The 17,767-nt window shown below is 38.4% G+C and overlaps 1 protein-coding gene across 2 annotated transcripts; it reads left to right on the forward strand.

Moving 5' to 3' along the window:
• The first annotated feature begins 78 nt into the window (after positions 1-78).
• On the forward strand, positions 79-16,925 carry sez6l2 (seizure related 6 homolog (mouse)-like 2). Of its 2 annotated transcripts, none has more exons than XM_053613910.1 (19): positions 79-171; positions 2,042-2,128; positions 2,300-2,428; positions 3,166-3,378; positions 4,316-4,452; positions 4,623-4,815; positions 4,914-5,099; positions 5,594-5,774; positions 6,907-7,070; positions 7,297-7,491; positions 7,861-7,999; positions 8,146-8,342; positions 8,449-8,643; positions 11,310-11,504; positions 11,670-11,861; positions 11,948-11,986; positions 12,440-12,557; positions 13,630-13,741; positions 16,180-16,925. In XM_053613910.1, the coding sequence occupies exons 2-19, from the start codon at positions 2,065-2,067 to the stop codon at positions 16,207-16,209; spliced, it is 2,679 nt and encodes an 892-aa protein (XP_053469885.1). In that variant the 5' UTR covers positions 79-171; positions 2,042-2,064; the 3' UTR covers positions 16,210-16,925. The 2 variants fall into 2 exon arrangements, with proteins under 2 accessions (XP_053469885.1, XP_053469893.1); XM_053613918.1 differs by having other exon boundaries at positions 2,300-2,365.
• The last annotated feature ends 842 nt before the right edge of the window (positions 16,926-17,767 follow it).

The raw sequence follows: 17,767 nt of genomic DNA on the forward strand, positions 1-17,767 counted from the left end.
CCGCGGGAGCGAGCAGAATATCTAAAACGCGCACAGACTCTTCTGGTATTTTTGGTGAGACGGAGGAGTGATAGGAGCGATTTCCCACTAAGGGCTTAGCTGAAGACTTAAAAAAATAAAAAATAAACACACACACACACACACACACACCAGAGGAACGACGTATAGAAGGTGAGTAGGCTATGTTTTCTGCTCGGCTCTGTAGCCTTGAATACATTAGAGTCTAGGTATTTGCGCTTGACAGCAACCCGCATAACGATGCATGTTAAAGCTTAGAGCAAGCACGTCACACATTTTTATTACAGCAGTTGTATTTTCTCCGGATAGGCCTTATTTTACACCAGCCAAGAAAGCGTTTGGGTGCTGATGCGTTCAGCTGCGTCTCGCGCTGAGAAAGCGGTAAAGGAGATGTTTGCAGAAAACATGAAGGCCGAGAGGATGTGGTGCTTTAAACGCATCTGAGGGTGCAGATGAGGGGAAGATGGAGAAGATGGAGAAGTGGGAAGCCTCATAAATGAAGAGAGAGAGAGAGATGCGAGGTTTATGCCCGCAGCGTCAGCAACATCTCTCTCTCTCTCTCTCGGGCGCGCATTCTACCACACTGAACACACGCGTCACACACCACCGTCAGGCATTTATGTATGTATTTATTTATTTATTTAGGTGCAAGTAGTTTGCTAATGGTCCTTCGTGTTTATATAAGGCCCCGCCGCATACCCTAATCCCTCACGGCAGATTGCATGAGCCAGAGGGTCGTTATTACGAGTTCTAACGACTGATCCCGAATCGCAGCAAGGAGGTGACATCACTGATGGCAGATAAGAAAAGGTGGAGGCCGTATGGCATCTGTCCCATATGTCCTCTCCGAGACCTGCGCCGCGCAATGTGTCGCCAGATTGGGGGTGGTATTAATTAGTTGTTGTTGTTTTTTTGTTTTTTAAATGAAGATCATGGCTGTTCTTACAGACACAATTTTGATTTATTTGAACTGGAACGAGAAACCGACCGTATAGCCTGTAGGCCTACAGTCAAGGCTGCAAAAAGGATTTTTTTTTTTTAATCTTTTATAGGCTAGTTTAATGATGTAGCACTGACCTGGCAAAGGCCTGTTTAAACATCATTTGGGCTGAACTGTTTGCACGTATAGTCTAGTACTTTAGCAATCCGGAAAAGTGGATTAACGGATTATTGACTGTTTATAGCCTAAATAATAAAATAAACAACCTACTAGGCCTATTAGTCTACTTCTACCTTTTAGGCTACAGAATACCCTGCAGCTACAGAAACACTGGCCTACTATTTGTTCAGTCGTTGAAATGTTTGCGTCCACATAAGTGTTGGGATTAAACAGATTTTTGAAATAAATGTGTAGAATATTTAAAGGGAATTAGGTTTAGAAATATGGGTTTAATCAAATTATGTGTCGCTTTCAGATTTTATTGTAGTGCCTATGGTTTAGTTTAGTCATTTTCAATTTTATATCTAGTACAGAGCTCTTCCACATGACATGGCTAATGGCTTAAACCAGGCTCTGATTGGCCACTGGGAGAGGCGGGGCTTTTGGGATGGCCTTGTTTGTTGCACTGTATGATAATCAAACGGCCAGTAAGAAAAAGTGCATTTTAAGTGATAAAGGTTAAATATAGCCTTAAAAGGTAGTCTATGGCGTACATTTAATTGTAAAAATACAAACATCACAGAGAATGTGTAGTTTCATGGTTATCAAGTTCTAAGTTAAAGATTTTTTATTTCTTTGCTCATTACTGCAGCAAGAGAACACACCTTGCTAGCTATCTCTAGGCTCTTTCTGCCTATTTTTGTACCCAGATATTGCATAGCATTGTTCATCAGAGACTGGGCCATTTTTTTGCTGGTCTTTTAAGTTGGGAGGCCAAGAATTGTCAATAAATACACCACACATTTCCCAAAAGACACATCTACTTGGGTTAACTTAAGCTAGCCTTCCAGTTTTGTGATAAAATGCAGCATTACATTCCTGGGAGATATTTACCCTTGTATTCTTTCTGATTTTTTCTTTCAGATTACTTTCTCTCCTGCTCCACCATGGTGTCCACAGTTCTTGCTGTGACACTGTGTGTCACACTCATGCACATTCATGTGACTACAGGTAAGGATATTCATATTTGGAATGTGTGTGTGCACAAAATTGTAGATGTAAGTGTCTTGGATGTCTTTGATGAGTAAATTTTACATCTTGACCAATAAAAAAAAGCAAAAGGCAGTGTTGGACCAGTCACATGGTTTCCATCACAACATCATGTATTCTTTATCCTCTCAGGTGCAGCCTTTCTCACTCCCGATTCTGAGGCTCCTCCCACTATGACTTCTAATCCCCGCCTCCTGGGTGAGTTGATCCATGCTGCGCTGATGAGTAAGAAGTATCTTGGCCAGTCCTCTGGCAACATAGGTGAGACTTCAGCTTATGAAGGACATGGAAATTGAACCAAACAAGACAAGCTAAAAAAATGAAGTAAAACTTCTTATGTTAGTATTCTATAATGTTTTACATTATGCTGCAGTAAAATAATTTATTTTATAATATATACATCATTGCCACCATCAATTTATTTCAGGGCAGACACACCTCTCTCATGGATAGTAAAATGCTAAACATTGATCACATTATTGAGTGCTGTTTGAAACAAATAGGGGACGATATCACAATATCCATTTTCCCCACAAATGGTCTAAAAAGCTTCCTATTTCCATATTATATTAGCTACACATGACACTTCCTCTTCATGAGTTTATATGAGAAAACTATTAAGCAAATAACCAGAGTACCTTACTTTTTTTTGCTACCCAAGGTACCAATATAGGGTTATAATCAGTTTTACTCATGAGTTACAATTACATTTTAAATGTATTCATTTTCAGCTATGTTGATCCAGTTTTATAAATGTCAAATCCAAGCAGAATCCAATCCAAGTATAGAACTGAGTAGATGAGGGCATTTTGCTCAAACACCAAACAGAAGCGCACAAGCAGACTGAAGGGAATTCTTATCTTATCCTTATCTTTAACACAGACAGTCACTAACTGAAGTACATCACTGAAGTACCATTGGCCACCTTATAAAGTATTGTGTTTTGTGTGTGTGTGTGTGTGTTTATTTGTCTTGTCTTGCTTTTTCTGAACTCTCAGGCACAACTACTAACCCGACCCAGGCTGTCCCGTCTGTTGAACCTGCCTTCACAGTAATACCACCAGGTGTTCTCACTACTGCCATGACCTCTTCAACTGCCCCCCAATCTGTCCAATCAGGAGGGAAGGGCGGTATAACATCACCACCGGCAGAGGAGGAGACAACAACGACTTTGATCACCACCACAACAATAACAACAGTTCACACACCAGGTATTTTAAACAATAATGGTAATGATTGCACGTGCATTTTTTACTGTCTGGCATTGGTACATTTGAAATAAAAAGGTATTGTCCATTCAAGTTTTTATTGACAGCTTTTACACTGCAGATAATTATGCAGCAGGTGTAGAACTGATTTGAGGTTTCTTATTTGAGGAAAATATCGGAAAATCTCTGCATTTTCTAGCAAACAGCAGGACCTGCTTATCAGCACAGTCCGATTCTGGGCAACTGCCAAAAAACAGGAAGTAAAAGCATAGCTGCCTTTAAAATGTCATCATTAGAATTTGCTGAACAGGAGCAAAACATAAGAAAAATAAGGTAGCTAAGCACTGCCTCCTATGTGCCATTATGACTGTCTTACTTTAATTTAAGTGCACTTGGGCTTTGATGAGCCCCTGAAATCGTCACCCCAAATCTGACTGTATCCTATATCTGAGAAGTGTATTACTCCTACATAATTCATAAAGACTTATAGACATACAGACATAAACAGACATACAGACATAACGGTCTGACTCTGTGCTCTGACCCCAACTTCCTAATAAGCTGGAAAATGTGAAGAAAATAATTTTGCTGTGCTGTAATGTATATGTGACAAATAAAGGCTTCTTCTAATAAAGATCATATCTAGCTCATGCTGATTTCATTCATTGTAGTGTTTTGGATATGTTGACCAAACTCTTTGATTAGGAAGTAAAGAGCATCTATGAAGTCAATACAGTTATGTCATCATTTGGGCTGTAAATCTGGAATGAGGAACAAACCTGATATTCTGCAAATGCAACCTTGTCCTCTATAAAAATTGGTAGTTCAAGACCCTTTGCTGTTTGTCACTCAATGTCTTAAAACCTGGACGCACCACTGACAGTGCTACACTTCTTCCTTCCTTCCTTTTCCAACGTTTCTTTTTGATTCCTCTTTCCAGTGCAGTGTAATGCTAGCCTGACAGGCATAGAGGGAATAGTGGAGTCTCCAGACCAGCTCTCCTCATCAGTTCCGTTTTCTCCACTGGAATGCACCTATAGCATCACTGTATATCCTGGATATGGGGTGGAAATACAGGTATATTCCTGTTACCATAGCGACCACTGGTTAGATAGTTGTTGTGTGGACAATGCTCTGATGGCTGAGGAAAATTCTCTGGCCTTTACAAAGGCGATATCAGAAAAATGCAGTTCAATTTAATAACCTTCATGAGATGTTGGTTAATGTTGTCTTCACTGGTGTCTCAGGTGAAGAAGGTGAACTTGTCCAAGGAGGAGTCTCTGACCATTCTGGGACTGGATGGCTCAGTACCTGAACTTTTAGCCAATGAGACAATGATCACTGAAGGTCAGGTGATACGCAGTACAACAAATCAGGTGCAGATTCACTACCGAAGCCTGAAGCAGACCAATCATGGCATTTTTACCCTTCACTACCAAGGTAGCTCTTTTAAAGAGGACTACATTTCTAATTATTGATGACTAGAATAATGATTGGTGATTGACTACTCTCTGTTTTGTTTAATTACTTACTTTCAGCGTTCCTCCTCTCCTGCCCATTCCCTCTCTCTCCTGAGGGGGGTGGAGTCACTGTGACTGACATTCACCCTGGAGGTCAGGCTCACTTCCACTGTGACCCCAGCTTTCAGGTTAGAGGTCACGAAATCGCCACCTGTCTGAACTCCACCCGACCCCACTGGAGCACTCCTGAGCCTCAGTGTATTGGTGAGGAGCCATTACTTTAAAAAAAATTTTTTAGCTTTTTAAAGGTGGGGTTAGTGAGATTTATTACTTTTGTAATATTTGATGAAGTTCACTTTATGTGAGCTAATTAGATCCTGTAGATTCTTTAAGCTAGATTCTGTTATATAATGATGTGGACCACCAACTGCCAACCAGTCAGAACAAGGAGGTATTTCTACTTGTCAATCATGTTGCCTGGAAATTCAGAAAGCTCTCCCTCTCGCACTAGCATTTAGGGTTTCAAGTGTCTTGGGGGAATGGCTTTGAAGAGTGCACTTAACTGAGGGAATGTATGTACTATATGTGTGTGTGTGTGTGTGTAAGTTTCAAGACAACTAACTTCAGCTAAGTTTTACTAAAATTACTGATTTTTCTTTTAAAGCTCTCCATCTTATGTTCTTATGTTCACACTACCATTGTAAAACAGACATATATTTTTGTCATTGTGTGTGTGTCTGTGTGTGTATTATGTAAAGCTGTGTCTTGTGGAGGATGGATCAGAAATGCTACGGTGGGCCGTATCCTCTCTCCCACTGTTCCCTCCAGCAGTAACCTTAGCAATAGCAACTTGAGCTGCCATTGGTTGCTTGAGGCTAAGGAGGGCCACCGTCTACACCTCCATTTTGAAAGGATGGCTTTGGATGAAGACAACGATAAGTAAGTCATAAATATGCTCTACCCCAAAGGCAATCTAAGAACTGCAGAATGGTAATGAGGCTCTTTGTTAGGCACATTGTGGAGAAAAAAGATCCTATAGAAGTTTTGTTCATTTTGTTCCACAGGGTACAAACAGTGTAACTGCTCTTAACATCCAAGTATCCAAGTATTTTCCTTAAATGAGTTTTAACTACATGGACTTTACCAAGTACCAACAGGGTACCAACCTAGTGACAAGTGAACTTTAGTATTTTTTATCCTGAGAGTGTAGTGACTACATCCAAAAACCTCAAAAGTACCAGATAATTGAAATGCTTAGTTACACCATAGCAAACAAACAGACAAAAATTCACTCAGAGAATAGAACAGATCAATAAGATCAACAAGTCCCATGTAGGGTATATTCCCAGGCTAGGCCCCAGATCCACCGGAATAAAGCGGTTACTAAAGATGAATATGAATGACTAACTCAGAAGGAAATTCTTAACCTTTACAAAGTTTATCTATATTATATATTTTCTAGTGATTTATATTCACATAACATATGTTCACGCATATTTATCACAAAGGCAGTATTAGTCTTAAGCAGTGTTGCCAAGTCTGAGCTTTTAGTCAGGAAATGTAGATTTTAAAATAGCTAAGCTGGAATTTTCTTTATATACAATGTGCTTCTTCTTATAACCATACTATTAGTATTTAACACAATATACAAGATGCTACAATACAAGGCAATTTTAGGACTTTGATTAAATAAATTGTTCAGGAAACAACATAGTTCTACTACTATTTCTTTATAAAATATACAGCATAAATTACTTTGCAAATACTACAATATGCTATGTGGCAATGGCTAATGCTTTTGTAATTTAAAATAGGGTTTGTGTGAGGAATATTTGGTATAGCATTTGTTTTTGTGCTGGTTTTGCTATGGAAACCTGGCAGCCTTGTTCTTATCAGAAATGCAACATTATTTGCACATTCTGTTGGTTTAGAAAATGTATGTGTAATGATCCTGTTGATCTATCCTGTTTTCCTTCCTCTTTCTATAACACCTTGTCTATAAAAAATTTAAACACTGTCACAATAACACATTCCTGATCTGTACCTGTCTATGTACCTGTTTCGCTGTCAGACTAATTGTCCGCAGTGGGAATAATTCCAACACACCCCTTCTTTTCGATTCGGATCTGGACGATGTTCCGGAGCGTGGGATTGTGAGCGAAGGATCATCTCTGTATCTGGAGCTAACAGCTGACTCTTCCACCATCCCTCTACTGATGGCACTTCGCTATGAGGGTGAGAAACAGAGAGAGAGAGAGAGACCTTGTCATGGCAAATGTCTGTATATAAATAGAACGGTCTTCCTCACCTCACATAAACACTTTTCATGTTTCTCCATGAACAGTTTCTTCTTAGGTTAATAGTCCAAAATTCAGGTAGTCAAAGGTGTATAGTCATGTGCATTCAAAGATTTCATTTTCCGTGTTTGATCTTTCTGTCTATTGCTGTTGCAACTCCACAGCTTTTGATGGTGAGCACTGTTATGAACCCTACGTCCCTCATGGGAATTTTAGCAGCAGTGACATCACCTTCCCTATCGGTACGACGGTAACCTTCTCCTGCTCTCCTGGATTTGTCATGGAGCAAGGGTCAGGGGTCATGGAGTGTGTCGACCCCAGTGACCCCCACTGGAATGAGAGTGAGCCTGTGTGCAAAGGTATAACCCCATAACACGAACAAAATTTATTTGTACAATTTTCATCTCAAAGATGAACTGATGATTTGATAGAGCAGATAACTTGTATTAAGGAAAAAGGAAAGAAAGAAAGAACGAGTAAAAGAAAGTAAGACAGAAACAAACAAACATTCAAATAACCAAGAGCAACAAAAAGAAAGAAAGTAAGAAACAACAGAGGTCTTTATCATCAATATTAGTATGTTACATAATTACACATACTTTTCTAAAGTGCGATTTGATGTCTATGATACTACTAGTACCATATCCACCATTTTTTTCTATTCCATCATTCCTCCTTTATCCCTCTTGTTTTTCATACTTTCACACATCTCTTTATTCCATATTCAGCTCTATGTGGTGGGGAGCTGACAGATGCGACAGGAACTGTGCTGTCTCCTGATTGGCCACAGAGCTACTCCAAGGGGCAGGACTGTGTGTGGCAGATCCACGTTAGTGAGGACAAGAGGATTGAGCTGGATGTGCAGATGTGAGTGTGTGTGTATGGGTGTTGATGTGTACATGTAATACAGGTAATCCACTTTTATTCCTTGGTTAATGAAAGTGCAACCACTGATCTAGCTCAATTGGTTGATGTCTTGATTGATGTCTTTTTGTCTTTTCCCCCAACCAAAGTTTGAACATTCGTCACAATGACATTCTCACCATCTTTGATGGGCATGACCTCATGTCCCATGTGATTGGTCAGTATTTGGGGTCACGGGAAAGGTTCCGGGTCGTGTCTGGTGGCTCAGAGGTCACTATTCAGTTTCAGAGTGACCCAGATGATTCCACCTTCATCCTGAGCCAAGGCTTCCTGATTCACTATCGAGGTAAAATGATGAACTATTATTATCATACCATGTTTTATTACTTTTTTTGCATTTCATTTTATGCTCAGTATATGATTGGGGTGTCACTTTACTTGATCTTCTCCAGAGGTAGAGCCTAATGACACATGCCCCACTTTGCCACCAATTGAATTTGGCTGGAGTAGCTCTTCCCATGTCTCACTTGTGAGGGGAAGTGTAATAACCTATCAGTGTCAACCTGGCTATGACATTGTGGGTTCTGACATCATCACCTGTCAGTGGGATCTTTCCTGGAGCAACAGTCCACCTACCTGTGTGAAGAGTAAGTCAACTGACTCTTTTATGAATTCAGTTTTGGATTGTTTGACTCATCTATGAGGCATGGCTTAAAACCAGTTACTCTTGCTGATAATAAATTATATGCAAGCGTAGGTACCTCTTGGAGTTTTGACATGACTTTTCCCTGTATAACCTAACAGAATGGGCAAGCTTTATTTTGATTTCCTCCTGAAATTCAGGCCTCCTATTTAATCAGTTTTATTTGCATAGCACTTTTAATAATACACAATGTCACAAAGCAACTTTACATAAACCATTACCTTTATAATACTACATAGATACTAACATACTTAATATGATTATGGCATAACGTATATCAGTATATTATTATTATATATACACACAATATGGCCAAATGTTTGTGGACACCTGACCATCATACCCATATATGCTTTTTGAACATCCCAATCCATATTTAGCCCTCACCCCCCTTTGCAGTTATAATAACCTCCACTCATCTGGGAAGGCTTTCCCCTAGGTTTTAGAGCGTAGCTGCGGAGATTTGCCACATGTAGCCAAGAGAGCATTACTGAGGTTAGGCACTAATGTCAGGTAAGGAGGCCTGAGGTGCAATCTGTGTTCCAATTCATCCCAAAGATGTTCAATGGGGTTGAGGTCAGGGCTCTGTGAAGGCCACTCGAGTTCTTCCACTCCAGCCTTGGCAAATCATTCTTTCATGGACCTCGGTTTGTGCACAGGGGCATTGTCATGCTGGAACGTGTTTTGGCCTTTTAGTTCCAGTGAAGAGTATTTGTAAAGCTACTGCATTCAAAGACATTCTGTACAGTTGTCTGCTTCGAACTTTGTGGCAACAGTTTGGGGAAGTTGCCCACAATCATTTGGCCATATAGTTTAAGACAGCTCTCGTTGATAAGAAAATTGGCTACAAAGGTACATACATACCTGCATACTTGCATAATAGCACGCTTGAATACTAGATCTTTTAAATCGATGTGGGCAGTTAACATGAAACCAGTGGAGGTAGAGCAGTGATGGAGTGATGTGGGAGATTGAAAACAATCATGGAGCTGCATTCTGGATCAGTTTCAGGGGGTTTGATGGCACACAGGGGAGGACCTGCCTGGGGCAAGTTGCAGTAGTTCAATCTAGAGATGGCAAGGGACTGAACAGTACCTTAGTGGCTCTTGATGGACAGAAATGGACAGGTTCGCCTTCATTTTAAGGAGAAAAAAGTAAAGATAAAACATTTTGTTTGCAACACAAGGTTGCCTGCATTGCCGGATGGTATGATCTGAGAGTTCTCCAGGGAAAATCACAAGATTTTGATCTAGAGATTTATCTTCAGGGATATACAACAGCTCAGTCTCATTGGGATTTACTCTCTGGTGATGAGCTACTATCCATAATGAGATGTCTGCCAGACATGCTGAGATCCAAGCAGATACATGAATGTCTGAGGGAGGAAAGGATAAGTTGAGTGTCATCAGCATAGAAGTGGTATGTAAAACCAAGTGATGATATTATGTGAAGAGTGGGATAGAGGAAGAATAGAAAAGGATCATATCTGGAGCAGATGTGGATCTCTGTGTCACCTGATAGGACCCTCTCTCCAGGTAGGAATTAACCACCACCAAAAAAGTCTCATGAGGTTGTACATTACAATCAATGATAGTGCAGGATATTTTGCTTCTCAAACCTACATTGACCCTGCTAGCTCACAGATTCAAACAATAAAATAAATATTTGTCAAGCAAGACAGCAAACAAACCAGCTGGTACCAGGTGTGCACACGCATGAGGATTTGCAGAGGTCCCACTGGTTACAATCTGCACACCCAATCACAAGTCACCACATGTATCCTCCTTATGTAAGTTCCCATTATTTCCAAGTTTAACATAGCTAGAACCTCCTATCACAAAACAGTATTTCATGCACTAAGTGAATTCACACAGCGTGAGTATTCACACTTCCCATTATGGATGATTTGCAAGACTGTTATACGTTTGCAGAACAATAATATGTTTGTGATGCCTTCTCCTATGTATCTCCTATTGCGGTTAACTTTCGAAACTCAGCCATACATTGCTGTACAACAGTCTCTGAATTGAGATTTCCCATTTCTTATTTGAGATGTACATTCCATATGTCGACATAGTTCCTGTTCTCTCAAATTCTTCGTTTTAGATTATGTTTTTCAATAAACAAAAACTTTCTCCCTTCATTAGTCTCACTCAATGGCCTTGGCGTGTTAATAAAAGGACCATGTGCCATGCGAGGTGTTCTGTAAAACCTTACCCTGTAAAAAGTAATGTTTCTTCTGTATATGTTTTGTCAATACATAAGTTCGCCTTAAACTTTACTCCTGTATGTGTGTGTGTGTGTGTGTGTTTGTGTGTGTGTGTGAGCAGTCTCTTAATTGGGTAGCTGTCATGGAGGCGTCTTCCTTCTTGCCCTTTCCCATTAGATATTTAGTCTCATTTTACATTGAACTGTTCTTTCAGGCTTCATTTGTCACACCATTTTAATTCTTTATATTTGATTTATCCCAAATTCCTATAATAGTTTGGATGATCTTGTGGCATATTTGCAAACTTGGGGCATCTTTGGAAATAGTGGATGATTAGGTTGTTTGTTTTGGTGTCTATATATCATAACTGCATGTTCTTCCTGGCTTTGTTCCCCCTGTAGTCCAGCAGTGTCCTGACCCAGGGGAGGTGGTGAATGGAGCACGCTCAGTGCACCCAGAGTTAGGCTTTGCAGTTGGAACAGTGGTGCGCTTTACCTGTAATCAAGGCTACCAGCTGGAGGGCCCTAGTCAGATCTCCTGCCATGGCAGAGACACTGGCATGCCAAAATGGAGTGACCGTAGCCCCAAATGTGTCCGTAAGTGTTTGTTTTTCATGTGTTTCGAAGTGTTTCATTCATTTTCATGTGCGTATTTCTCAGTGTTAATGTGTATGAATTTGTCACTGTTTACTTTCTATATAAACATTCAAAGTTAGATATAAGCATATTTCACCTTCATACCTCTTTCTCAAACACATGCAGTGAAGTATGATCCATGCCCAAATCCTGGTGTGCCAGACAACGGTTACCAAACTCTATATAAACATAGCTACCAAGCCGGGGAAACTCTGCGCTTTTTCTGTTACGAAGGCTATGAGCTGATTGGAGAGGTCATCATCAACTGTGTCCCAGGACACCCCTCTCAGTGGAACAGCCCACCCCCTTTCTGCAAAGGTATGATGAAATGCACCAACACACAAAAAGGAGTTGCATTCTGATTAAATACACTATTATATGCTCAGTGTTTATATTCTCTGCAGTGGCCTATGAAGAGTTGTTGGAAGATCACAAATTGGAAGGTAATACAACCGCACCATAAATACCATATTTACTGTAATATTCACTACTAAATATTTAATAATGTGTTGCAGTTACTTCTGAGTCTCACTTATAACTCAATCACGCTCAGCTGGCTCGTGTGTAGAATCCAGGTTTGACAGCTTTGAAAAATGGATATGGGTTATACAAACTGTCGCTAAAATATTATTAGTTTAAATAGTTCAAATAATGATCTTTTAAATACATTTTATTAAAACAACTTCCATTGCAACACTGATCCTAAAACCAGAGTTACTATCACATTTTAGGAATAAAGTCACGCTTAAATCTACCATATAAAGGTGTTCAAATCAACCTAAATCTGTGTACTTAAGTTAGTTCTAGTTATGAACCCTGGCAGAGCAAGGATAATATCAACTAGTTTGACTTCATATTTTTCACTGTCCATTCACTGTCCTCTTGCTTCTGTTCAGTCTCTCAGTCATTAGAGGCCTCCCACCAAATGCTGAGTGAGAACATTGCATTGGCCATCATCCTGCCGATCATCCTGGTCATCCTTTTGATTGCTGGAATATACATGTACTACACTAAGTAAGTGGATAAAGTTAGCTTTTGTAAATACGGATTAATTATGCTTCATTTTGTTCTGGAATCCTTTTTTCAAAAGGGACACTCTGGGCAAGTAATCTGCTGTAAGCATGTCTACTTTCTTACCTTGTGTCTTACTTCATTCTACCTCTGACAGCAGTAACGCTGTCATCTCTAGAGCAAGCTTTCATGGTTTGTTTCCAGGTTACTGGGAAATTCCTGAAGCTAGTGGTGTTTCATGAAGGCAGAAGTAAACTTTTTGCTAGCTCCCTGACTAGCAAATACAGAAAGAAGTACTGATACAGGATATCCATCTATCCATTTTCTGTACCGCTTATCCTATACAGGGTCATGGGGAGTCAGGAACCTATCCCAGGGGACTCGGGGCACAAGGCAGGGGACACCCTAGACAGGGTGCCAACCCATCACAGTGATACAGGATATTATGGGCAATAATTTTGCTAAATTTCTTTAACTTGGCATTAACTGGACAGCATGAATTGTAACTCAGCAGAGCAACTACATCACACAATTTATGTTTGTAAACAGATCCATTAAAGATGTATAATGTTTGAAAAAATAAAGTTAACTAATTAAATAGCTAGCTTATCTCATATTAGTATATGTTCTTTGAACAAGATATAGTCACTGGATTAGAAAAACAGGTTCTTTAGCAAATATTCAAGAGTTTTATGTGAATCACTTAGTGGTAAATGAACAAGTAATTCCTACGTGTTTGCTGACAGGCTGCAGAAAAAAGGTCTCCCAGGTCAGACAAATTGCCTCTTTCTGTAAAAGTAGGTGTTTCTTGGCCACATTTATTTATGAAAGGTAGCAAAGCTAGAGGTTCTGGCTTGTAAAACTAACCTCAGCTCAACGTCTGGTCTCTTGACGCTGGCATCCATTTTGTGTAGAATATAACTGAAATTACGGCTTTCTATAAAACGGTTTGTGTTGAAAATCCCAATAGTTATGTAATAATCTCTCTCATAATCTTGGGGTCATTCACTGCACCCAATTAGCATTCTACAATTGAATTGTCCTCTCTCTCTCTCTCTCTCTCTCTCTCTCTCAGCGTGTGTAGGTTGCAGTGGAAGCCACTATTTTGGAAGTCCCTCTCACACACCCACTCCTACAGCCCAATTACGGTGGAGTCTGACTTTAATAACCCACTGTATGAAGCAGGGGTAAGACCCTTACATCACATCCAATCCAATCCAATCAATAGAAACACTGTAGGAAAAAGTCAGTGAACATAATTGAGTGGATATTACACAAATGCTAACTGCAGAGAATAGGATTACTTGGCTGACTGATGTTATCTGACAGAAAAACACACGTATGCTGCTTTTATGGTGCAGAACAATGTCTCGTGATTATAGCACGTACATCAGCTTGAGGAACCGAATCATGAAAAACATCAGAATTTTTTAAAAATCAATTACATTTATTAAAATGCGTATCTCACTGAGATACAATGTTCCATGAATTTAATTATTGCCACATGCTAGTTGTGACCATGAATGAAAATACACAGGCCAACAGAATAAAGTTTGGGGCCATTTATTCCTTTAAGATTTGTTTGTTTAAATTCTTAGTCAAGGGAATTAATAAACCAAATAAAATAAGTGTTTGGACTTACAACAGAGCTACTGATGGGCAAAAATAAAATAAATAAACAACACTTTAAAAGACAATACAAGCATATCCCTTTTTTTTTGCCATATAATTCAATTAAAGAAACTATAACAAAACCTACGACAGTGGCACTTTTCTATAGAAAGCAATACACAAAGTACTTTAACGTTCCACTGTACATCAATTTAACACATCGTTTAAATTATATGAGTATCACGGTACTCAATTTGAAACCACTCACTTTGAAAATATCTTCAATATTTTCAACCCCCACAACCTCTAGTAGGGGAATCACACTGGAAAACCTGCAGTAAACCCATGTGCTACATAGACATTAACTTCATATTAGTGTTATAAGTCCACTTTAATACGTTAGACACATGGAAATAAACCTAGATAAATAAAAAATGCACGCTGCATAAAAACAAATATAGAATAATTCATCACTTAGCATCGAATTAATTTATCAGGCATATGCTGATTCACCACACTGACCCGATAAGCTAACTCGGCCCTCCGTGAACACACCCACATGGCCACACAATCCTGTGTCTGCTTTCAGCTCATCGGCGAATAAATGAACATCCGTATCACCACACATGCACCAACCAAGACTTCGGAGTAACTTTAACAGCGATGTACTGTATGTAATGGTGAACAATATTCAATTATTCATGTGGCAATCTCTCCCAAAGAGAAAACATCTCTCCCCACTTCTCTCTCTATATGCATTAATCGTAAAGTGATGTCTAATTTCTCTTAGACATGGTACTTAATATTCGCAAAGATCAAAGACTTTTAAACTTCACCTGGTTACATAAAATTCTTCATAGCTGAGTGTGAATTTTACAATGACATTTATGGATGGAGGGTTAGCTGGCACAAAAGCTTAGCTACAAATATGTACTCAACCATGCTAGAGGTTTCTAGATAGCAATGGAGTGGCTAGCTAGTAGCAAGATAAATTAACTAGCTCATTATAGTATATAGCTCAAATTCGAATTCAAATTCAGATGTTATTTGTCACACACACAACCATACATAGTAGGACGCCTAGTGAAATGCTTTTTACAACTGTCTGTGACATCAAATAGAATTTACATAGACCAGAATTTACTTATATACAGTTAGAAAAATTTATATATTTAGTTAGAAAAATAAGTTAAGTTATAAGTTAAGTTATATAATATAAGTTATAATTTAGTTAAAAAAAATTTATATATATATATATATATATATATATATATATATATATATATATATATATATATAACGTAGGATATAAAGATGGGTGGCAGCAACACTCTGACTATAATTGGTATAAAGATCAGTTATGTGTAATTATTTGTGCAATGTAATATAATGCTGTGCAACATTACACTATAAATACTGTATAATTATATACATTATTTATATAACTGTATTAATTTAATTATATAACTATAAAATATAACTACAAATAAAACTATACTGTATATAAACATTAAACTATAATCTTTAAATAGCTAGAGCCCTATATAGTGTAAAACACCTTTTCAGATGACTGGTGTGATAAATGAATTAATTGGTCAATTGAAACAGCTCTATTACAAGACCAAGCTAGCTAGCTTTATTTAGAGAGAGAAAAAAAACTCTTTTATTTTCATGCTCTTCGGAATGAATAAATATGAAATTAGAGAGTCAAGCTTATCAAGAGTGTCAAAAGAAATATTATGGCCTGTTTTAAGGGTGCATGAAAGTGTCACTTAATGTCTGTCTTTCTGACATGTCTAGAGAAACATATTCTAGTGTTTGCCACTAAAATGATTGAACATGTGGGATTTTCCACACCTCCTAATAAGTTTGTCTTTTTATCTTTAAAGGTGGTCAAACCCCCCTGTAAAGTTAGAATCATGTTTCTGCGAACACTGAGATGATGTATTTCTGTATAATTCCCCTCAGATAAAGCAATCATGTGGGTCTTTATGGTTGTTCTGTTTCTCTGTAGGACACAAGGGAGTATGAGGTGTCCATCTGAAGCAGGATATGAGAGGGAAATCCAAAATTAAGGATGGAAAGAAAAAGAATGGATGATATTATGTTTGTCTCTCACTTGCAGTCCTTTAACAAATATACCCTTTTTCCTTTCTTTTTCACTCTATTTTCAGTATCTCTCTTGCTCGTTGCTGACTCATGTAACAGTGTGTGTGTATGTTTGTGTGTGTGTGTGTGCGTGTGTGTGTGTGTGTGTGTGTGTGTAGAGAAAAGAGACTGTTAAAGCATTAAAAGGGTTAAGCAAGAGCTTATGGTTTCTCACTATCAGATATGTTTTCTAATATTTAGGTTGGTGCCTTAGGGACTTAAAAGAGATCAAGGTAGTGATATAGTGAGGACAAAGGTCAAAAGAGTATGACGCTAAGGGTGAGTCAGCAACTTGGGGGGGAAGAGAGAGAGAGAGAGAGAGAGAACTTTTCACACAGGGAGTGAATCATATAAAAGACAGGAGCACACACAAACACACATAAAAACACATGAACAAAAACATGATCCCACTATACTCATACTCCTCTGTACACACACATACACACACAAAAGACACAATATATTGAATGTAAATATTTTGATTGAATATTATGTATACAAAAACGGATGTATACCAAACTGATCCAGTGCCAAAATAATGACATCCCATAATGTGACGTTAAAAACATGTTTCACAGGTTGCCATAGTATTTCCTACATTTATAATGTAATAATGACCAATAATGCCAGCGTTTCATAATGTTCTTTGCTGTTTCTTAAAAATCTCTTTCTGCTTAATGTTGAATGACTATGGGATTAAAGGGGTGGAATGTCTTTCATGCTTAGGGCACGCAACGATTGTATATTTTATTGCTTCAGCTTAGGGTTCATTCAAACAATTATCCTTACTATCATTGTTTATCAGAGTTGATGTTGTTGCATATGCACTATGTTGTCAAAAAATATTAATAAAAAAAATCAGCTGCTTGCTGTGACGCAGTATCAAACTGAACTGCTTTTTATAATGTTATTTTTCAATTGAATCATTGTTTATTGTTACTATTAAGCAGTGAGTTTTTGTCTCTTCCACTGTGCCATACTTGGAGTCTAGCTGTGGACTCTGTTGCATTGAAGTATTACTAATATTCAATTGTTCATATTATTTATTAATCAACATAATATATTGTCATGAAGGCATAATTTATTTGCTAAGATTTAAGAATAAATAAAGGTCTCTTGGATGGTGAAAACTTGCCTTTATTTTTTGTCATCAAGAGGACATAAATGGCCATGGTCATAAGCATAACATATACTGTCTAACATTTAGAACATTGTATGAAGTGTGTTTTTGCTGAGGTTAATGAAAGACCTACATAATAATCATTTACTCAGATGGAAAGCTCATATGATTATATGAAAGCCCATTCATATAATCATATTTTGCTAGATTTCAAAATATTTCTATGCATGTTCTACCTGTGTTTGTGGTGGTTTCCTTTAGGTTCTCCAGTTTCCTCCCACCTCCTCCCAGTAGGCGGATTGGCTAAGATAAATTGCCCTTAGGTGTGTGAATG

This window comes from Ictalurus furcatus, chromosome 2 (assembly GCF_023375685.1).
Source record: "Ictalurus furcatus strain D&B chromosome 2, Billie_1.0, whole genome shotgun sequence".
NCBI classification, from domain to species: Eukaryota; Metazoa; Chordata; class Actinopteri; order Siluriformes; family Ictaluridae; genus Ictalurus; species Ictalurus furcatus.